This window comes from Taeniopygia guttata, chromosome 7 (assembly GCF_048771995.1).
Source record: "Taeniopygia guttata chromosome 7, bTaeGut7.mat, whole genome shotgun sequence".
NCBI lineage: Eukaryota > Metazoa > Chordata > Aves > Passeriformes > Estrildidae > Taeniopygia > Taeniopygia guttata.
The window spans coordinates 34,208,524-34,232,666 of record NC_133032.1 but is presented as its reverse complement, the minus strand read 5'-3'; the positions used below and the strand labels follow the sequence as shown (position 1 = coordinate 34,232,666).

At 41.1% G+C, this 24,143-nt stretch overlaps 1 protein-coding gene across 1 annotated transcript in view; it reads left to right on the top strand.

Moving 5' to 3' along the window:
• Positions 1 to 5,488: 5,488 nt before the first annotated feature.
• LOC101234197 (von Willebrand factor D and EGF domain-containing protein-like) overlaps positions 5,489 to 24,143 on the top strand; it is a 133,851-nt gene continuing 115,196 nt past the window's right edge. Inside the window, exons 1-3 of the mRNA XM_041717675.2 lie at positions 5,489 to 5,576; positions 11,321 to 11,505; positions 21,654 to 21,879. Coding sequence (XP_041573609.2) covers positions 5,489 to 5,576; positions 11,321 to 11,505; positions 21,654 to 21,879 — 499 coding nt within the window. The remainder of the gene's footprint in view (positions 5,577 to 11,320; positions 11,506 to 21,653; positions 21,880 to 24,143) is intronic.

The window sequence follows — 24,143 nt, the reverse complement described above, 5'->3', positions numbered from 1 at the left end:
GAGCATCCCTGCTGCTTGCAGAAAACACTTATACAACTCAGTTCCTCATCAGGGCCCAGGTGGGGTGCTCATTTCTGAACGCAAAAATAGAGCATTGTGGGGGATAATGGAAGTGAAGGTGAAGCCACCTGTGGGTAAATGTGAAAGGTGTAAGGGCTGCACCACCACTCCTCAGTCTGTCACAGGAAAACCCCTCCTTGTTCACTTATCCAAACTGAGTTATCCAAACCCCAGGGTCAAAAGCATCATCACAGCTTTGTGCTACCCCACCCACACTGAGTGGGGTGGGAGAAGCAGCAGCCACTCCTGAACGTGGAACCACAGCTGCCTCCTGCACTGTTGGCAGCTGCAGGTCCACCCTGCGGCTTTCAAAGTGGCATTTGGTGATTTAGGGGTAACTAAACCTTCTCTGAACCGGGTTAGTTGTAGAAAACTACAGAAATATTGCTGCCAGGACTTCCAGGCTGAGACTCAGCTATGTGTGCTTGTGCAGGAGATCAGCAGATGCCAGACAGGTCTGCCTATACAAACCCTCTGCTCTCCAACCTGCTCCCAGAATAGAACCACAGAATCACAGGTTGGAAAAAGCTCTAAGACCATCAAGCCCAACCTCTGGCCAAACACCACCTTTTCAACTAGACCAGAGCACTGTGTGCCACATCCATTCAATTCCTGAACACCTCCAGGGATGGTGACTCCACCACTTCCCTGGGCAGTCCATTCCAATGCTTAACAACCTTTCCAGTGAATAATTTTTTCTGATTTCCAACCTGAACCTCCCCTGGTGCAGCTTGAGGTTACATCCTCTTGTCATAAAACAACTCATAAAACACAACACAGAAATGACCAAAGCTTGACACTCACCAGGTTTCACATAATCAAATTTTACAAGCTTCAAAAGCAACTCAGCAATGACTGCAAAATGTTAAAGAATAAAGTAGCAAATGATAAATTGATTGCCTGCTGGTTTTTTGTGCATTAATTTGTGTTATGGCTTTCCAATCTGAAATCGCTTGACTAGATTTTTGCTGATTGTTTTTATTTTTAGCTCAAATTGCACAAGAAATGACTGTGGTAACCTGAATGCATCAAGTGTAATGAAGGATTGATCAGTTGTCATATTGTAGGGCTTTTCTGAGCACTGGTTACTGGTCTATCTTCTCAGGATGAAAATTACAGTTATTAGCCAATTACCAACTAAGAATGCAAAACTGAGTCTTGTTTTGATGACAGAAAGATGGAAGAAAACCTGAAATGCTGCCTGTCTGCCTGTCATCACCTTGTTTACCTAGGGATGGAGATGCATAGATAACATTTTCAGTTGAATTCTTCCCTAGCAAAAGAACTGAGATCTGGTAGCTTCCTCCTTCAGTTCAGTAATGCTATTTTTTAAAGCATGTTTTTCACTAAAAGGTATAACTTTATTTAACGATCTAAAAGCTTGCTCTGGCTGCTATCAGGCAAGAAGGAAGTAGAAGAGTAGAATGAAAAGCTCAGCATGGAAATGGCTCCACAGAAATAAAAAATTGCTAGGAATCATCTCATCCGGTGAGAAGAAACTGTACTGCATTGTCAGTGTCTGAGGAGCAGAGTGGTTCCCATTGAGAATACTCCATCTGGCAATCTGCTTCTCTTTTCTTTCTAAAGAACAGAAAGTGCCAGCACTATACCTCCTGTAAGAAACACCTTGCAGACCATGGTGGAAGAAATCCCCATCCCATTCCAACCCATCCTTGCATGGGAAACCCTCCCACAGCCCCATCAGCCACTGAGGGACAGGGCTCATTTCTACTCATTTCCTCTCTTCTGAGGACATAAACCTCCCCAGCACATTTTTAAGCCAGCAGAAGCTTTAAAACACACAGACCTGCACTGTGATCAAAGTTAATTCAGTGTAAATGAGAAGAAATCAGTAGGTTTGCCTTCTGCACTGCTGATCCTGATCGAAGTACAGCTGCCAATAATGTGCCCCATATGGGGCAACAATTGTCTCCTGTTTGTTCCTGTGCCTCCCTAATCCCCCTGTCCCCTGCAGATCTGTGCCTGCAGCTCTGGCTGGATGGCCACAGAAAGGTGTTGGGCTTTATATATATATATATATAATTATGGAGATGGTTTGTCTTGTTATGGTAACCATACCCTACAAGGCTGCACAGGTAGCAGCTGTAAATGTGGTGAAGACTCAGCTGATACCAGCTGAGCTGCATTTTCTTTTACATCAAAAGCAACTGAAGGCTTAAAGGTTCCTGAAACCTTGCTAATTTTATTGATGGTCCTACTACTCCTGGTAAATAAGCAGAGATCTGTGGAGCAACCAAAGCAGAGATGACCCTAAACAGAAAAGGAAAATCAGTGCCTGTTAGAAGTGGAAACTGAGAACTAAATTCAGCTAAATAAAAATAAGAAATACATTTATCTGGATGTTTTGGGCCTAGGAACTGAAAGCCTTGCTGTTGCATGGTGTGAATAAGCATTACCAGACCTCTCTCAGGTGCCAGACACAGAAGCAGGTGTGTGAGATTCCCTGGGATTCCATCGTGGCTCAGGGAAAATGCTGGCTGGAACTGATACAATCCTGTTTCTGTGGAAGGCACTGATCTCTTTTAGGTTTGAAGATACCATGACTATATGTACAGAATCTGTGCCTTTGAAAGTTGAAGAAACAAATAGTGAGGATTGCTGATAAATTTGGATTTTAGAAATCTATTAGGCTTAATGTTGCAATTCCACGGTTGGGAGTACACAGCTTTATCTTATCACAGTGGCCAGGCAGGCTGCTTCCTATTTCTAGCTCATGACCTTTTATTTCAATATTTTTTAAATCCATCCAGAGTGCTATAATGCATGAGAAGAACCTTTTGCATCCACAGCAGGAGCTGCTATGTGCTCGAGACTGTTTCATATCAACTCTCTCCAAGTTTCACACAGCAGACAGCCCACAAGGGGACGAAGGACAGGGTCAAAGAAAACCTAGATTTTGGTAGAAAAATGCTTCCAGGTTAGTGCAGCTGTGGGAAGTGGAGCATGTCTGTGTGCATTACTGCAGCACTGTAACAAATAAAGCCTTACTCCAAAGGCAAGAGGGAACCCAGCCATTCATCCTAAATGTCAGAGCCCTGACAGAAAAGCCCATTATAAACACGTGAGGAGCTGAAGCCACCCTTGTGCCTGTGAATGGGATGAAGAACAGCAATGAATAATAGCAAAACAATGGCAGGAAAAATTGCCTGGTCACCCTGCATCCAGTAGGAGCTAAATCACACCCAGGACACACGTGCAGAACTGGAATTTGGCTGCCTGCACTCAGAGTCCCCTTATCTGCTCACCAGCCTCTGCTGCAGCCTGGAAGCACTGACAGCAAGGGAGTGGTGACACTTTCCCCAGCATAATATCACCCACATCCAGCACTGCATTGAAGAAGTGCAGGAAAACGTGGCCAAAATTCAGCATTTTCCATGGGGGCAGTCTGGAAAAATGTGTGGCTCGCAAATGGTAATTAGCCAGTGTCCTGGCTGAGGTGTAGAAACACCTCCAGCTCTCCATGGAAATCAAATTTCCATCTGAATAGAGCCCAGTGGCTTCTAAAATCAAAACCTGTGAGTTTGTTTTTGTTGCTTCTATTTAGGAAAGCTACATTTGTGACTGTATGCTCAGCTGAGATTAGGAGGTAAGAAAGAGCCTTTTCCTTTGATTTCACTTTTTCATTCTGAGAGATGAGAGCAAAATAGACCAATCAATAACAATAATTATCATTTTCTTTTTATTGATTTTTATTAAGAAGCCCTTAAAGGCATCATGATTAACTTAGAGATAACTTGAGGAAATTGATGAGGTTTTGAATGCTGTTGTGACACAGCAATAATAAGTGATTTCTATATTCAGATTCTCAATCTTCCTGGCTCTGTGGCTGAGCCAGAATGAGTAAGGAGGAGAATCCACCAAATATAATAGAGCTATTGACACAACCTGGCTTTGCTGTTTTCTCACTGACACATTTAATACATGAAGCTGCATTTTGCAAAGCAGGTGCATTGACTTCACCTGACCTGTACAATTGCCCATTGCTTTTTATCCATGTAATGTTTCCTGTCCTTTCTGTGTCCACCACATTATCCATGAGCAATTTGCACGTTGATGAGAGATGCCAGGCGGTGATTCTTGGAGATTGAAACATTTTAAAGGAAAACAATTTAGCTGGACACTTCTTGGCTCATTTACTTCAGTTGGCCACACATTCATTGTCCCTGAAAATAAAAAGTTTCTTCCTATGCTCTATTTATAGAACACTGAAGAAAGTGCTGTCCATCCTTTCTGCTGTGACATTTCTCCAAAATTCACTGTGACCTGCCAGGAAGATCCTCAGACTTTGCTCACACTCTCCAGAGGGACCCCTTGTTTTCACCTATTTGATCACTTCCTCTGGCCCCACACAAAATGCTTCTCTGCCTGTCCCTCCATCCTCCTGTGTGAGCTGTATGCAGCTCATTATTCTGCAAATCATTCAGGGGATACACAAACTAGAAGAAAATCTCACATAATCAATTCCTCCTTTCTAAAGCACAAGTTAAAAATAGAAATGCAAGGCAAGATAAGAGATAGGAGCGTGAATAAATAATTGTTTGCTCTGCAGCTGAGTGTTGGCCCTTGGTTTGTCAATAGTTTATTGCTTTACTCCGTAGAAGACGAGGATGACAAGTGACCTTGTTCCCAGACAAATGAAATTCAGATGCATTAAAAAGCAACACCTTCAGATTGTAGGAGGGTTTTTTTCCCTCAGATCTGCCTGTTATTCAGTACAAATAACATGTATTAAATGTCACATTCTTTTCATCAGGTGCTCAGCCTCTTGCCTCTTCCTGGGTCAAAATTTCTATAATTACTTTTATTTTGCACAATAGCTCATTTATCTCTATCAATTTTGCCTTACGAATGCTTTTTGACTTGTTCAAGACCTGTCCATTACAAGTGTGAGGTGTTTGTACAATGGGCTTCCTTATCAATTCAGTAGGAGGTTCCTCTGCTTCTGAAATCTCTGAAAATAGCTTTATTTTTATTAGCTATCAAGGTTTTTTAATATAGTTATTATATTTTACCTACCAGAGGAGCACTCATGGTTCAAGCATTTTAATATAGCGATCACTGTCACATTCACAACAAATTTCTGCCTCTGAATATCATTAAGAACGAAAATTTTTGTCATCAGCAGGCAGAATAATTGAAGCAAAATCTTTAAAGTATTGGTGGAATAAGGGCAGAACACACTGTCAGGTGCTCCTTAGCTACAAATATTTACTAATAGATGTTTGTTCACCTGGAACGTGCAACCACCAAAAGGAATTTTTAAATGTTGCCAGATGGGTTGGATTCTACTATTATTTTGAACACATCCATTAAGAGCTTGGAAAGAATTTCCCTTTCTCAACATCTGCCTTTCCTTCTCTACACAAACTCTCTTTCAATGTGTGGTAAATGACAATATGGGGAAGTGATGGCACTGACATACTGCCAGCTTCAGAAACTCTTACCTGAGCTTTTCTACGTCACTGAAATCCAGCCCCTGAGCATGGAAGTGGCTGGTGATTAAAAAGTTTCCTTCTGTTTCTAAAACAGAAATGGAAGAAAGAGAACACATCCTTTGTCTGCAATTAATTTGGAGTTATGGCTTATTAGCCTCAGTATTTCAGAACTCTTTCTCCAAACGAAAATATTTCATCATTTTCCCATGAAGAGAAAATCAAACATGACGGAAAAGGTTCTGTCTCACTGTGGACTATAAGAAACAAAAAGCAGGAATGTGAAACTCTGCCATAGAGGGACGGACTTCAAAAATTTACTGTATGTCATACAAATGTCAAAAATACTCGTACATAATTTGGAATATATATTTTTAAGATATATATATATGTGTGTACATACATATGCCTACATGTATTTCTGGGGCAAACTCCAGATTGAGTTCCCACAGTATGGGAGATGATGGCCAGAAGGAAATCTGCCTGTGGGGACACATCATTTCTGGTCACAGAGCAATCACAGCTCATCACCAAATGCTGCTGTTGGTTAGCAATGCCTGTGTCAGTCACTGGCTTTTCAATCACCCTCCACACCAAAGTTATTTTACAATTTGCCAGCTATTTCCCAGGGCTTTAGAATGCCCTTTAGATATATTGTGTGGCTTTGCCCAAAGCAAACATGCACCTCAGGCTTGTGGACTATATTTCTTTCAGGGTTTCCTGGCTGCCATCACCTATTGATATTATTTGATTTGCAGCCGCTATTCAAAGCAAACAAACAAAATCTCACAACTTCTTAAACCTTCCTCCACATAAGCCACTGATATTTACTGGGAGCAGGAGGGACAGGTAAAGATCTATTACACTTGTACTCACCCGTCTTTAGAAACGAAAGCAAAGGGTTTAGCAAGTTATTTCCTTATGATTTTTCAGCCTGCCACTCTTAAGTTTCCTGGCTTTATCTCTGTTATGGGTGATGCTTCTTCCCATGGCCATGAGCAGGAGGGACAGACTCAAAGCAAAAAGACTCAAAGCAGCATTTTTCCCACCAATACTTCTGCCCAAAAAGTGTACAGGTAACTCATCTGTTTGCAAAGCATCCAGCTACCATCTTGTTTGAGACTCCAGTGTGTGTTTTAGGTGTTAAATATGTGGGTGGGGAGGGTATCCCAAAGCAGGGATGATGCTCTGTGTTCACCTTTCCTGGCACCTGGAGCCTCACTGCCACCTGGTACAATATTGGCCAGCACAGAATGGGCTTCCAGACTGTCCCCAGACCTGCTGACACAAATATCTTCCTCCAGCTGTGGTCTCATCGATGTTTCCTTTAGCTGAGAGCTCACAGCAGTGTATTCAGTTCAGATATCCACCTCCTGCTCCTTTTCCATGGGATATTTCTGGATGCTTCTGCCTTCTGCAGGAAGCTCTCCTCTCCCCAGCGAGCCCACACATTTACAGGTGGCTCCCAACATCCAGGCATTAACAGCAGCATTCCTCATGGCTTCGATGGAGACAGGCTTTTCCCCAAGGAACCTGCTCTATCACACCACCAAAGTTACTCCAATGTCATTTTCACTTAGCAGATAAAGCAGGCATTATTATTTGTTTGCTTTCAGTGTCAAAAAGGAGCTACTCAGTGTTGCTTTGCCACAACTTTGTGACAAAAAATTGTTACATTAAAAATAAAATAAAAGCTTTGGAGTCTATGTTAAAGCAAACAAATCCTCATGTGTTAGCAACAGCTCCTTGCCTATATTGAGTTGATGGTAGTTCAAGAAGCAGCTCTTTGCAGGAGATTAAAGCACCAGGTACATCCAGCATTTAATTCCAGCAGCTCTGGATAGAGAGCCACAAAAATCTCACTGCAGTGTTTAATTTCTTCCTGAAGGAAAGCAGAATGATCACAGTGACCAGCTCCCTAAAAAGCCAGTTTGTTTTGTTTTGGTTTGGTTTGGTTTGGTTTGGTTTGGTTTGGTTTTTTCTCATGGGCCCCTTAAATAGAGTAGTAGCAATAGTGCTGGATTAAATTAAATTTGTTCTCTTAATAAAAACAAATATTTCCTTTTTAAGACAACCTAATCTGCATAGCCCAGAGTAGCAGGGGTTCCATAGTAGACATGAATGTGGACATGAAGGGGGACATCTGGGATGTTGAGCACTTCATGGCTGTCCATAAGCTTGACACCTGCACCTGAATTAAAAATTAACAGGAAAGTTTCATCTGACTTGAATGCAGCTGCAGCCACCATAAGGTACAAGTGGGCATTTCTCAGATGAAGACCCAACAGGGCTCAGCTGTGACTTCTTGTTGTTTTCTTTTAAATAACATTTTTATAATAAAGTCTGATTACATTGATGCCTTTATTCATTTATTTCTGCAGGAAAGCCAGTGGTAATTAACTCGCACCACAGCCTGCAATTTGCATGTTAAAGTTTACAATCATCCTGTCACAGGGCCATAATAAGCACCATTTTACAGGGGGAACTCAGTAATTGAGGGTTTGCTTTGCTCATGGCTCGCTGCAAAACCTGGGTGAGGCTTTTTGTGCCACCAGCTCCGTGTGCCTGGGTCTGCCCTGAGTCAGGCAGGGAACAAAATCCATCAGGCTGGCTCCAGGGGAGTGACAGCAGATCAATTTGCCATCCTGCCTCCTCAGTGACAGCCTGCCAGCACAACTAAACCCAGGCACAGGTTCATAAACACACTCTGGCAGAGAATTCGGGGTATTTTACCCTTCAGAGGTGGCTGTTTGAGCCAGGGCTCCTTTGGGACTAAACACATGGCTTTTTGTCCTGCATCCTGTTAAATTTACTGGGTGAACACCCCTCTCCTTAGGGACCTTGGGGGTCTCCCCCTTGTGCTCCTCCAAGTGCCTCCCTGGCCTTGCCAGGCCCATCTGCAGCATTCAGCTCCTCTGGTGGTGCTGTGAGAAAGCCTTTTCCAAACTACTGCAAACAAAACCATGCAAAGGATGAAAAATAATTAGCCATGTGTCAGTGTCTGATATATTTGCATTGTTTGGACAGAGTAGTTAATCACTGGTAAGACCACAACACGTGGTGTGAATTTGGATTATAACTAATACATATCAAGCAGAAGGCTATTAGTTACATCTAAAGCCACTATTTGATATTTTATTATTGAGAAAGTGAATGCAATTAATTATATTGCAATGTCCTTGCAAGATTCCTGTGGCAATACCTTGCAAAGAGCCGTTTGCTTTTAGATTCTTTTTCCTTTTGTTCAGATAGGAGCTAATTCAGGCAAGCAAAAGGCATCAGGAGCCAAGATTCTGTTCCCATTAACACTCCTGAAGCCTTGAGTGGTACTGGAGGGGTCAGCAAGAGTCTGCATTTTTTAAGGGGTTTTAAATATAGGGTAAACTTTTCATTTTTGTAAAATAGTTGGTCTGCTGAAATGTCACTTCTTCCCTTGGGCTGGGAGTTAGCAAAGGACAGTCTCCATGTGGTCTCCAGAAAGGACTTCTGAGGGAAGGAATTTGATCCCAGATTTAATTAGAGGGGCAATATTTCCAAGTGTTCCCTCTCTGAAATGTCTCTTACCTACAGGAAAGAAAAGCTTAGGGCGCTTCTTTTTTATTTAAAAAGGCAATTGTATTAATTCAGCAAAATGTTGCATTGGAATTGCAATGGCTTTGACAGTTTAGTTCCCTGAAAATTGCAATAAAGCCTTCGTTACGCTACATTTTGTCCCCATTTGTCTTGTATACCATTGCCTTGCCTTTGGCACAATCAAAATAATCTTTAAAAATACTGCCATAAATGGATTGACTTTGACCTTCTGAGTATCTTGTCAATAAAATAAAAATGATAAATGTGTTTCAGAGTGCCACTGGCGCAATATTAAAGCAGAGTTACAATCTGAAAAGTGACATTTGAAAAATTAAGTTATGGGGAGGGGTCTCTGTCAACAGTGCCACATAAATAAGCTCTATTTACAGTGAAAAGAGGTGATTTTGCTAACTGCCAGTTTGTGCAATTTCTATGATGTGGCCTCTGCCTCTTACATCATCATTAGCAATTAAAGATTACTGCAGCAAGAAATTAGCTGAGCCTTCTGTCGCTGAGGCACAGAGCAGAGCAGCTCCACCTCAGTCCCCTCCTGTGCCCACTCTGCAGCGCTGGCATGGAGAAAAGGGACCTGGCCTCATCAAGAAATGGCTCAGACAACCAGAAAAGGCCATTTTTGCTACATGATCAGCTCTTTGGAGATAAACAACTTCTAACAGAATTACCTCAAGGCTTTTTTTTTATTATTAGATGAGAAGAAAAGAAATGAATATTCTGTAAAAAAGTCAAGAGATGTATGAAAATAAACAGGGCAGGCAAGTAAACAAACACGTCCCAAGGGGCAGCAGGCTTGACTCAGACTTTGAGATGCACACACACAAGCCCTGATGTGTTTGGCTTTGTGCCAAGCTCAAGTGAGTCTGACCTGTGGCTTCACTGTTTGCAGGCCTAACCAGAGCTGATTTCTCAAAACTCTTTACTGTTGTTTTTACACCATTTCTCTTTTTTTTTCTCTTTTCAACATTTCTTTTTCTGAATCTTCTCAGTGCATATTTAAAAGCACGTGAAGTGCACTTTATACTCGAGCATCAATTTATATCATGATTAAATCGTTCATGCATGTAATAAATTAAAATAAAAGCCCACGTACTTTCAAAGGTCAAAACGCTTTGGAACCTCAAAACACTACTGGATTTCTGAGGAGGAGAGACTCAGATGTTAATCCCTGAAATTAGGCTGAAATCACATTAAAAGGTGAAGAGGGTTTGTCCTGATTCAGTTATGATGAAAATCTAGACAACTAAAATCTTTACGTTACTAAGCTTACACCTTTATATATTTAAATCTGGATTTGTTTGCCTTGAAAATTATCCCAATCCTAAAACGAATTGGAACATAATATAGGATTTTCTTGGTTTAAAAAGACAGGTGTCTGCTAAGGAAGGCAGGAGCCTTCCTTGAAATGGAAAATTTTGTAAACCCCCTCCCTCCAAATTATTATAATTTTGAAATTAAGGGGCTCTAAGGCAAAGATATGGGAATAGGAATAACAGTTCTTTACTAGGAGAATTAGAAAGAAAAATGTAATATTACAAACTAAAAAGCAAACCACTGCCAGAGTCAGAATAGGACGTGTCAGGCTGTGGGTCAGGGAGGTGGCAGCAGTCCCATCCCAGGGTGGCTCAGCCCTCCTGCAGTGCCAGCTGTGCTTCTGCTGGAGCAGGATCCTGCACAAGGGGGGAGTTTTCCTCTGGAGCTCCAGGGCTGGGGGAGATGGGCCTGGGCTCCTCTGGGAATGCAGCGGGGAAGAAAGCTGCTCCTCTGGGAATGCAGTGGGGAAGAAAGCTGCTCCTCTGGGAATGCAGTGGGGAAGAAAGCTGCTCCTCTGGGAATGCAGTGGGCAAAGGCTGCTGTGCTGTTCCAGACCTCAGATTGTATCCAGGTAGGAATGCTTGGCTCCTCCCCCTGGGTGGAGCATCTCCCCGTGGGATGATGGAATTTTCTCAGACATGCAGGAACACTCAGTGGCCATGAACAGAAGATAATTAATAATTAATGGCCCATTAAAAGAGATCTCCTGGAGGGAGGATTGGTTTGTAGAAGAGATAAAGTAAACAGCCCAATGAACAGGAGATAACTGCCCCACCTCTTACAGAGAGGAGCAGAATACACACCCTCAATTTCCAACCTCAGACAAGGATTTAAGCAGCCATTAGCAGCGTCCAGTGGAATTAAAGTGATGAACTAATTACTCTTACCCTCTCCACCTTCCCCAGCTCCCGAGTGCTGGCCGGGGGGACACCGCATCCTCCGCAACCCCCGCAGGAGCACCAGCTTCGACTCCCTGGAGCTGCAGCGAGTGTCCAGCCAGGACCTGGTGTGTGACCACTCCTTGCCACCGGCGTGGTACCGCCTCATGCTCGGCCAGCGGCCCGTGGAAATGCCCACCAGATGTGTCGAGGTCAGCAGAACCTGAGCACTCCCCATGGGAGCTGGAATAAACCCTTGGGGGGGGGGGTTTCCTCCCCATCACTCTCTGTGCTGCCCTAGACTGTGTGGATTAGGTGGGGGGTAATGGGAAAACCACTTGAATAATGAATGATGATGATAATAATAATAATAATAATAATTGTTGTCTTGATTTTTAAAAGTGTTATGTTTTCTTTTATAGTTCTTTGAAAGTTTTAAAGTTCAGATGTCGCTATTGAACATAAAATGAGTACACAGAAGCTTGGTGAGTTTAAGAGAGAAAAAGACCCAATTTTATTTCTGACCTCGCAATATATAGAATTTCAAAAGTGACAGTGGATTGGAGGATGAAACTGTTACTTCTCCAACCACACTGGTCAAACCAACAATCTATCAATTCTCTCTTCTTACAAAGAAGAATGCAAAACAATCATTATTTACATGAACAGTGTGTGAGAACTCCAGTACAAATTTGTAAATATTATCAGAAGGCTAAAGAAATTTTATGAGAACTTTCAAAAGAACTATAAAAGAAAACTTTACACTTTTAAAAATTGGGGCAACAAATAATAATTAAAAGAATAACAGCAACAACAACAAAACCAACAGCAACAAAACCACCACCACCACCATCGAAACCAATACCACTGTCACATGCAAAGGCATCAGTCAGACACCAGAATCCCTATGGAACAGCCAATATTCAACCAGGCTAGGAAATATTCCAACATAAAGCCAGGTGTTTTGCAACTCTACAGAAATTTTTAGTAAACTCTGTATGTCACTTCAGGCTGTGCTTTTTCCAAGCAACTGTATGGCTTTAAGAATGGATTCTGCTACCTGACATTTCTCCCTATAAATTATTATGAGTTAGGGATTTCTTCTGCTGATGAAATCAGAAAAAATAATATTTAAAGCAATCTTTGAGGAAACCAAAGGAAAAGCTAAAGTTGAATCTCTTTCTGCATTGAATCAATTCTTGCATTCTTTAGTTTCATAAGTATGCTAATGGCTTTGTGGAGCAAAAAACCCTTCATCACTCTCTATAAAAGAGACAAAACAATAATTATCTGGTTTTATCTGTGTTTAATATGTATGACAATAATGTTTAACTTGCAATTATTGTTGCCAGAGCAACTTGAGCCCCTCACTAAAGTCACTGCCACCTCAAATATCCCAACTGCAGAAGGTTAGCGTAATTTCAAACATAAAGTTAAACAAAATTATTCAGAAAAGAATAAACTAATTACCATAAAATGCTTAAAAGATGAAATATTCAACCTAGAGTGCCAGGGTGTTTGGTATGGGGTGATTCTACTCTAGCTGGAGAGCCCTCTCAAAATTAGCAAGCACATTTTCTATCCATTCAAACAGGACCTATGAACTCATCACAACTGAAGTTTATCTTAATAATTTAACATTTAGTTAAATGTTAAGAGATAGTTGTTATTTCTGTAGAATTTTTAACACTTTGCATACATAAACTATAAATCTTATTGACATTAATAAATTGGTGGGATTATTTTTGAAACATTATTTTCATGGCATCCTTAAATATCTCAACACACTATGAAGTTTTCCAGGTTGCTCTATAAGTATACATATATATTCTATAATATTATTTAATTTTTCATTATATTTCAGCAATTCTGAGTGTGTAGCAATGCTCAGCTGTATGAGATTGCTTTCTAACAATGCATGCTTTGTTTCTTTTAATCTCTTCTCTGGAGTTTTTCATTCAGGTTTGTGAAGGTATATTCATTAGTTTAGTTTCTTATCTTGTAACATAATTCTTGCCATTGGTTTCTTCATTATCCTCTGAATGACAGTAAATCTCTGCTTTGCCATGCTGATGAAGGATTACATCTGTTAGATGTCAAAACTGAAAGAATACGCTTCTTTTAGATCTTCACCTTCTAAATCTGCCTCTACATTCTATCTCTTCCACTTAATTAAATCATTGTTTGATTTGGTTTTCCATTTAATTTCAGCAAAACCTCTGGAACAAAATAATTTAAATTAATAACTGTGCAGCTTCCACTCCTTAATAAGCAGTTATTATTGGACATTCCAGTCTGGCTGGAGCGAGCTGATTTTAATTAAAAAAGTCAAAGACAAAACCCTGAACAGATAGAAGAGAAAAAAAGACCAAATAAAGCCTGACAATACAGCTGCAGAATTAAGAAGTACATTACGCCAGCACCTTGTAAAATATATACCCAGTGTTGATACTGGCCAGATACAATTAGCTGCTTATCAATGGATGAGATTAACTTTTTAATTCAGAGTGCTGGTACGTAAAGATTCCTGTCACCCAGCTGAGCTCAGGAGGGATTTAAGCCAGAATGGAGATTTGGAGCACGGGGGAGAAGTGTGGGAGGACAAATGGCACATGCTGGGGGACACGAGGGAGGGGAGCTCCCACAGCCTGACTCCTCCAGACAGCCTCTCAGTGCCTGTGCTCTGAATCCTGCCACGAAATAAACCTCCACAATAAAAATATAAAATATATATAAATATAAATATATAAAAATATCTCCCTGTCTGCATGCTGTTACATAACCACAGGGAGTGTTAGATTCAACAGAGAGGAGAAGCAGGTCACACACGGGGGCTGTGAGAGCCCCAGAATGCAACCCTGCCACAGCTCAGGGGCACAGCAAACTTTCCAATGAAAAATGAGCAGCAGCTCTTAAGGAGCTGCTTCTCATCCACTCATTTAATAAAAAAAAAAAGGGCGGAGGGGGGAAGGGAGAAAAGACAGAAGAAAACCCCACAAGCTACAAAGCAGAAAAAAAAGACAGAAGAAAAACCCAAAAGCTTTTATGTCAGAGAAAGTGAAAATATTAATTGCATTCCTGGAATTGCCATCCCTTGAATCCAACTGCTGTCCATAAACTTATTCCTCCAGTGGCAAAATGTTTTTGATTGAAAGAGCTTTCCAATTTAGGCTTTGCCTGCTGAATTTCTCAGGGCAGGTAACAAATGATCCTGACCTTCCTCCCTCCATTTCTTCCTTGCCTTTCTTCTCGTGCTCCCAAAGGAGGCACAGCAATTACCAGATCCTGAACATGCAATCCTGGCCACAACCACTTCCCTATCCAAAAATATATTGTAGTAGAAGTCCAATAAAATTTTGCAAATTTTGGATCCTCAGGTGTTGAGGGTTGCTGCACAGATCAAGGTTTGTTCTTAAGAACTGCTTTTCTGTGAAAGACAAAAACAGTGAATGAAAAAAAGTATAGTGAAACTTTTACTAAGATTAAGCCAGTATATTAAGAAGCAAGAAACAATGCACAGACATGCCAGACCATAGTAAAATGACCTTCAGAGGAAGAACAAAAGATGGAAAAATTAAAGCTCAACAGAAAATCTTTTGAAAATACAGAGAAGTACTTAACAGCCAATATGGGAAAACATACATCAATTACAGAAATTCCAGCTCCTGAACTAAAATAATACAGGGTATACACCTGCATACATGTAAATAGGGGCAAGCCCCATGGGAGGCACAAACACTAAAAAGAAATGTGAGGGAACATCACAGACTAGTGTTATTGGAGATTTGGATCTCCACAGTCAGATAAAAGATCAATCTGGATTACAGCAGAGCAGTGCATGCTGCTGCCTGTAATGCAAATTTAAATGCCACACCACACTCACAGCAAAGCCAGAAATGGGCTGAAAATTCTCTTCTTCCTGTGGAGAAGTTCCACTGGCCCCAGGTGCTTGTCCTCACCAGCAGCTGAATGTCTTTTTCTGGAGGGAATGGTAGGAAAGGGGAATAATTTCACTTTTGCACATTAACAATCTCCAGCAACCCCTGGTTCAGAGACTTCTGGGTTCAGACATGAGTTGTTCAATTTTCTTGTGAGGGCAAGAGGAGGGGCAGGCACTGATCTCTTCTTTGTGGTGACAGTGACAGGACCTGAGGGAATGGGAAATTGTGTCAGGTGAGGTTTAGGTTGGATATTAGGAAAAGGTTCTTTCCCCAGAGGTGTTTGGGCACTGAACAGGCTCCCCAGGGAAGTGGTCACAGCTCCAAAAACTTCAAGGAAGTGATCCACAGATCTCGACAGAGCTCAGAAATATTTGAACAAAGCTCTCAGGCACTTGATGTGACTCTTGGTGTTGTCCTGTGCAGGGCTAAGATTTGGACTTGATGACCCTTGTGGGACCCTTCCACCCTAACAGATTCTGTGATTTAAATTAATTTCTCTCCCATTATCCAGCCCCATAATTGCAATTTTTTGGCACACACAATTCTGTAGCAAGTTTTTCTACAGGTTACTTATGGATTTGAGACTCTGGGAAATGTCCAGTAATACCTGCCTGTGATGGGGTATCAAGATAACTTCCTATACTTTTCTTCAGAAATTTCATCCTCTAAATGAGCAAAACCCTCTCCAAATCTGAGCGTGGTGTAAATTCACGTACAACTGTAAATATGCTTGTGTAAATGGAGGACGTGTTACGCAGTAAGGGTTGGTATTTTCTCAATAGTTTCATTTTTAGCAATGTAGGTTTACTTTTTTGCATGTCTACTAGGATCAAACACAGGTTTAAATGCTAATCTTTGGTGTATAAAACAAGGTCATGTTAAAGCGTTTCAAATCTAACCTGCTCATGATGCTTAATATGTCAGTCCCTAGAGGAGCAGATTTATTTTTCCAAACATATTTTCATTCCCTCCTCTTTAACCTCTTCTAGAACATTTTATACTCACAATCAAAACACAGTACCTCAGCTGCATGCCATTAATTTATTATTTTGTTTCAATTATTATTTTGCTCTGAATCCAGCCCCACATTGATTTGCAATTGTTCTATGAATTTAAAAGCAAATGACATTTTCAAGGTATTATTTAATCTGTAATTCTTTCTTGAACACTTACATGAATATTCCAAATCATAATGTTAGGTATGAAGAGCCTTTGTTTTTCTTGCTTGTTTTTCAGACATGCAAAAACCCTTCTGTAGAAATTACAATTATAGCTTTTATTGTTCAGAGGCATGTGCTTAAAAGAAAAACAAGACAAGCACCAGTTTAATTGCTACTACAGATATTCCTGGCATAAACTGATTTCTGTGGAGTTTGGCCCCAGATTGAAATAAGAAAAACCCCAAACTTATTTACTTTAACTAACTACAAAGAAATAATAATAATAAAAAAAAAAGCTAAAGTTTTGAGTGGATAACAGATGCAAAATCATAATGCTTTAACTGCCAACCAGCAGCACACCAAAAAGCCTTCCATCTCCATCCAACTAAAACAATGCATTCCTCACATATGGTGCTACTTATTTTTAACAGTATAATTCCAGCAATACCCAAGTGACAGGAACAATTGAGCTTGATTTCTTTGTGCAATTATGAAGAACCACAGTGTCCAATCAATCAAACTGGTTGATACTCCAAACCCCAAGCAAATGGAGACATCATTGGATTCAACAATAATGGCTTGTTCTCTTGTTTTGGCAAAGGGAGAAAACTTTTCTTTTTGTTGTTTAGGTTTTCTAAATTGGATTATTTAAATTATTATCTTGTGCCTAATCAGGAATCAAAAATACTTAACGAATATTTACCTGCCACGTAGAGGTGTTACAAAGATTAATTGGGTAAGGTTTATAAAATGCTTTGAAGATTGAAAACACCACTAATTACAACTGGATAAAGTAAGGAAAGATACTAAAGAAGGCTGCCAACAACCTGAAGTGTCCCTCCTGTGCTGGAGAAGTTCTCCTTTGTGCAAGCTGTGTCACTGGATGCCTGAACCTGTGGAGTTTGCTCTCCTGTAGAGGCAGCTGTGTAATTCCTCCTTCCTTTTGGAAATGCTGCTGAGTGGGGGTGTGAGACTCCCACATCTCCCCAATACCCTTAGAGCAGCAGTGACTGCAGGCATTGCAGGTAAATGCTCTGTTTTAAATGCCAATCATTTGCTACTTCTGAATTCAACTTTCTGGTTACTCTCCCAAATGACAGCTACAAAATTCAATGCAAATCATGCCACAGTGGGGGCTTGAAAATTGTGGCTCTTTGGAGCCTCTTCTCCTAGATTGTTCTTCTAAGTTTCTTTGCTTTTTTGTTTTGTTTGGGTTTTTTGTTGGGTTTTTTTGGGGTTTTTTTTTTTTTGTTTTGTTTTGTTTTATTCTTATCTCTACTGCTGGTTGAACACATGCATATACATTTTCCTTGCCTTCCCATGTCTGTCTTTTAATTCACAGAAGCTTCATGCAGCAAATCCTTTTGGCTAGTGTGTGGCAACTTGCCTGACTCAGAAGGACCACATGCAGCTCATAACAGAAAATAAATTCATGTGTGTCATAGAGCTGCCAGGAAAACAGAAATACTTGATTTATACCAAAATCCTTCCTTGGCTAGCCTGTAATCCTGTGTTACTGTTTGTTGCAATGACTTGCTGTCTCACAGTCTGATTTTTTTTCCCTCGTAAGGGTTGATCATTGCTTGTAATTTTGCATGTTACATAACAAACTGCCTCACTCAAGTGGTTTCAGTGCAAGACTGGCCAGGGCAAATGCAGGAGGTCCTTGTGAGGGTTTATCAGAAAGCTGCACTCTGATGTCAGCGATGCCAATCCACACTTTCTCCAGCACTGAAATGGCTCACGGACTTCTGGTGAGGATAAAAACAGAGGGGGGAAATCACCATCCTCTTATTCTAGCATTTCAGTTTTTCCTCTGTGTTAACAAGAGATCCGGGCCCAGTTGGATCCAGTATGGATCATTTTCTGCCTTTTTTCACAGCCAAAATGCATTCACACCTATTTATCTACATGGCTGCAGAGAGATGAGTGTCTCATTAATGAATTATCTTCCCAGCACTGCTGCAAGGCACCAGAGGCTGTTACCATCCCAGCCACCTCCACCTCTGGTTGAGAGATAAGAAAGTGAGCTACACAGAGTCAGTGATTTGTTATTTGCCCAAGGTCAAGCAGCCAGAGAAACTGAGGCACTGTGTGTGCCTGGCCAGAGGCAGCCAAGCAGCTGCACTCCCAGTGCAGCACCACTGACGTGTTGGCACCAGTTACATTGGTAAAGGCAGCACCAGATGGATGCTATATGTCATTTCAAGCAACAGAAGTTCTTTTACAGAGAATTGTAAGAGTATTTTTTCAGTTGGGATGGGTAAGTTGTGCTGTGCCTCCTCACCACACCATTTCCTACAAGACTCTCTGAGTTTGCACACATCCATTGAAACCCAGTGCTCACTCATCCCTGCTGCTCTGCTCCCCATAATTAATTCTTCTGGCTTGTGTGGGTCCAAACACCTCCAAGGTGAACTCACTAATACCTGCATTTTACTGCAATTTCAGAAGGAATGTTCCAGTCCAGCAGTCTTTACTCACACATGCAGAGGCACTGAAGTTTGTGGTTTCCTTGTGTAAAAGGAAATTCAGGCTGCAGGTGTCACATCCAATGAGTATGAAGAGACCACAGAATTTCAGTTTCCATCCTTCTCTCTTCTCCCATGCTGCTTCTCTGGATGTTGTTTTTTCCCCCCTCCCAGGTCATTACAAGTGCATGCTCATGAGCATGCTTTGGAAACATGCTTCTTCACACCACTCCTTGCACTCTAGGTCAGAAGTTCACCAGGATGCAATATTCCCATCATCTGTATTTTTACCAGCACAGAAAACACCCATGTCCCTTAAAGCTGTAAATAAACAAACAGAAAAAAACCTCTAAACTTACACCCAGCATGGCTTTTAAAGAAAGCAAAGGAATGGATTGGTCTGAAATTCCACCTAGAAGAATTTTTATGTTGGCCCTTCTTCTCCTTTGCTTGCACAGTGCTGGAAGGCTGCTCCTCCCCAGCGAGCTGCTGCATTGTGTGGCTCCAGTGGCACCTGCAAGACCACCAGGACACCAAAGAGGGAAGGCAGGGTCAGCCTCTCTGCTCAGCTGCTGCCACTTTTCAGGAGGAAAAAAAAAACCCCAACAACCTTGGACAATTTCAGTGGTGTCTCTCTGGAATCCTTGTTTTCAGAAGCCTGACAATAACTAGCTCCAAATGGAAATCAGATTGTGTCGTGCCACACTGTTGATTGTTTTTCAACTACCCTTGCTTTCCTGGGTGTGCAGCCCTCCTCCCCTGCCCCTGCTTCCTGGCTTGAATAGCTCCCAGGTACAACTCAAACTGCAGGAGGGCACTGGTGCATGACTTAATAAATTTATCCTTTGACTTTCACCGCTTCCCCTGCTGTCACAAATAACTTTCGATCTTGAAAGCAAAGCAGCAAACCTAGGCCAATGGGAAAAAATGCTGGGGCTTGTTTTGCTGGTTTTTTTTTTTCCCCCATGTGATTTATAGCCAAACACTCACTCTGGGAGGAATCACGTTCCCTGAGCTGGACTAGTAGAGATGGTTCACCGTCAGTGGCTGAAAAAATGCAAAGTGACAGCAGCAGTCACGCTCTGCTGAATATGACTGATATCTGAGAGCAAATTATTGTCAGTATTCGGTAATAATTTCCAAACTTTAGCTCAAATATCCCTGTGCTTTGCATATTGGCAAATGCTAGGTAATGGTGCAGAAAAATGAGTCAATGTAATTGGCTTTGTATATTTAATAAGACCCTGATTACACCTAATCTCCTCACCGAGGTGCTTAAATTAAAGACATCTTTAGAGAACCATGTTCCTTTAGTCAGAGGAGAGAGCCTGACAGGTACAGAGGGCAGCTCAGACCTGAGAGTCTTGAACACACATCCCTACGCTGGGAAATGGAAATCAGTCTCTCCTGGCCATGACTCAACATGCTGTCATTTAAACCATTTAAGACCAATGCCTTCTGCTTTGGGATTTTCTGTATTCATGGAATTTGTTAATAGATAAAAGCCTGAAAGCAAAAATAAAATTTAAAAAAATTTAGAATGTTAAGTCATGCATATCCTGGACATATATTTTGTCCATCCTCCATATGTGTGTCTGCTCCAGCGTGAGGGAGAGGTACAGCCCCACAAACATGTCCAGTGTGTGCTGGAAGGGCAGGGGCTGTCAGGAGCAGGGCAGCTGCTTTGGAGACAGGTGATCTAGCCTGCTTTCATGCTTTCATCTTCTTCATACAAACCAACCAAAACAAGAGGAAAATACTTTGGAATCCTGTTATTGTGTCCTTTAAGCGTTTTATCTGTGTAAAGCCACCTCTCAAAACTGAGCAAGACATTTTTATCCCCACCTACACAGCTTTTTCACTGATCCTCCAGGTTCACCACACACAGGCTCTTGGGTTTTAGTAATCTCCACTTTCAGGAAAGGGAATGAAATCTTGTGATTTCAATGAGGATTATTTGGGCAAGCCTCAGTCCATTTCCCTGCACTGCTGATCCCATTCACTGTTATTATTTTCATTTGGTACCAGAATTTTTCTTTTTCTTGTTTAACATTTCTTTAGGTTCTTCTCCTTTCTCTTTGTTTACACTTCTCTGATTTCAGGATTTTAATTGGAATAATTTTGGCAAGTTTTGGTCATTTGCACTGCCCTTTATTTCATCTCAGTCCATTTGGTTGTAGTCACTCCATTTTTAAATTTTCTGGTTTTTTTCAATTGCATTGTTTTTAATTGTATCTCCTTTCCGGGCATTTGTTGGACTTTGTTCTCTGATTTCAAGATTTCAGTGGAGATTATTTGGGCAAGCTTCAGTCCATTTCCCTGCACTTCCTGTCATCCCATTCACTTTTCTTACTTTCATTTGGTACCAGAATATTTTTCCTTTTTCTTTTTTTAAACATTTCATTTCTTCAAATTCTTCTCCTGTCTTTCTGTTTAATTTTCTTCCCTGATTTCAGGATTTTAATTGGGGTACTTTTGGCAAGTTTTGGTCATTTGCACTCATTTGCCGCACATTTCATTTGGTCATTTACCCCTCATTTCATCTCAGTCCATTTCGTTGTAGTCACTCCATTTCCAAATTTTCTGGGGTTTTTTCCAATTACATTTTATTTGATCATATCAAATGATATCAATTTGATCATATCAAATTATATCAATTTGATCATATCAAACACTTCTTTCCTGAGTGTTTGTTAGACTTTGTTCTCTGGTTCCAAGATCCTCTTCCCTTTCCTGAAAGAATCTGACCACGCTTGCTGTTAACAGCTCATTTTGTGTGTACCCTCAGATGAACAAATGTGGGACACAAGCTCCGGTGTGGCTGTCACTGAAGTCTGAATCCCTGCCAGCTCCTGGGGAGAGCAAGAGGCTGACGGGCTGTGCCACCTGGCAGGTTTTTGGGGGCACCAGGGACTGCTGCCTGTTCCGCATCCCCATCGCCGTCAGGAACTGCGGCGCGTTCTTTGTGTATCTCCTGCAGCCCACCCCAGGATGCATGGGCTACTGTGCAGAAGGTGAGGACCAGTAAAGTATTTCTCAATAAGGTTGCTTGTGCCTCTCAGGCTGGGTGTTCAAAGGCCCCGGTGTTGCCGTGCACATCTCGGTGACCTTGCGAGTCAAGCGCCACTCCCGCTAAGGCGCGGAGCGTGTAGGAAATAAATCAGTGGCACTCCAAGGTGTTCCTGAAGAATAGCTCCTATTACCAGTGCAAAATGTAATCTGGTGTGTATTGCTGGAGCGTTCTTTGCTTGGTTACAGCTCACGTGTAACCTTTCCCACTGTCTTTGGCTCCACTTTGGCTTGAAGTTGCAAAACGAGTGAGCAGAGGCATCTCAGGCGCTGTATCCAGGAGACTGTCTCTAAGGCCTCTCCTTATCTTTAATAATGCAGTATCCCCCCTCAAAAAAGGTAATTCTGAAACTCTGCAAGGAGAAAAAAAAAAAAACCCAAACTGAATTGATAACATCTTTTTCATGACATTTATATAATTGTTCTCGTCAGAAATAATTTCCAGCCTACTACGAGAGATGTAACCCTTGTTCGGTAGCTAGGAAACAAAGGGAAAGCAGAAAGCAATTGCTCATTCAGTTAAACCCCCTGAACTTTGGAGCATGGCCAGGTGCATATAGATTTCATCAGAAAACATGCTTCTTTCTCAAAATGAAAAAATTACCTTTATTCTTTCCTTTTAGTGATTTTGGACAGAAACATGACACTGAGAAAGTGGGATTATCAATTTTTCAATTGGGCAAAATCCAAGCTTAAATAAATTTTAAAAAGAAATATAACTATTTTCTTATCTTTATCAATATTTTAACATTCCTACTTGAAGAAGAAGAAGGAAGAAAGGCTCAAAGAAAATGACATTAATTCACTATTTGAAATAAAAAAAAATCCATTAAAATAAATGAAACTGATTCTTACTCAGAAATTACTTTTTAACTGAATAGTCATTTTTCAGTTTAAGCTTAGCTTTTTTACAAACTCTAAGATTTCAACTACTCTTGTTCAAAGAATTTTTTTTCCCAATACATTTTGGGTGAATAATTTTGTCCTATTTGATGATTCATACCTGTTCAGTGATTTAAAGCTGCCTACATTTCTAAGAAAAGAATGCTTATCCCTTCCCAATCTCATTCTCAGTGAGGTCCAGTCCTTCAGAGTATTTAATTTCTTGCCTTTAGGATGTTTTTGCAGTCTTATGCATTGGATGAGAAAAAAAAACCAAACCTGGAGTTTTTCTTACTGGGGATTTTTACCTCACTGGCTTAAATTCAGCTGTAAATATTGCACCACAGGAGGCTCAGCTGGGTCCAGCTGCCATGGCTTTGTGTCAGGGTCAATTCCCCAACCCCTTCTGCTGGAGGTTCAGGAGCAGGACAGCAATCAGCACTTCTGAGCTGCAAAACAAACTGAATTTAAAACTCCATAACTTGGCGGAAAGGATACAGCTGGGAAAAGCAGTGTTCGTGCTCGCAATTCCACTCACATCCTCCCCGGAGCTGATCACCTAACTCTGTCCTTCTGGGATAATTTCCTGCACACAGTCATGATGTGAGGCACGGTTTGAGGCAGCTTCTCTAAGAAACAAAATACAAAAAGGTATAAACAACAGGTTTATATTCATCTTTTAAGTAACTTGTTTCTTACCTCTTGCTGTTTGCCCTGGACAGATGTTAACACATTGGTTCTCTGTTCTGCTGGAACAGCTTCATATTTTATTCTCTTGGGTACCCATATATTATATTTTCTACACTTGTCCGAAAAAGTTACTTAATTTATCCTTTCAAAGCATCTGAACCAGCTTCATATTTTGGTTGAGTCTGGGTCTCTAGAGATGAAAAACATCCCCTTACACTATTATAGCTCTCTTTGTTTCGACTTTCTAGGGGAGTTTAAGAGGAAGAAAGGTTTCAGACTTCATTACTTGAAGCCTGCAGAAAGCAAGCTGTATTTTTAGAGCAAGGGCATTATTCTGGGCAGAGGGAGACTATACTGAGCAGCCCTAGCCTAGATGCATGCTAAAACAGCCTGGAAAGGATGCTCACAGTAAGGCAATAGAGGCTGGGAGTCAGTTTACCTCTGCCACGTAGTGACTTCTCGTATCTCTCCTGTGCTTATTGCAAAACTTGGATCAAAAGGCTGTGCTCCAGGGAAATGCAAAGCTGAGGACCTTTGCCAGAGTAATTAATTTGTATTAATCTGAGCGTTTCATTTCAATAGTGTTTCTCTCACTGCAAAATTTAAAAAAAAACAAACCAAAACACATTCAAAACCC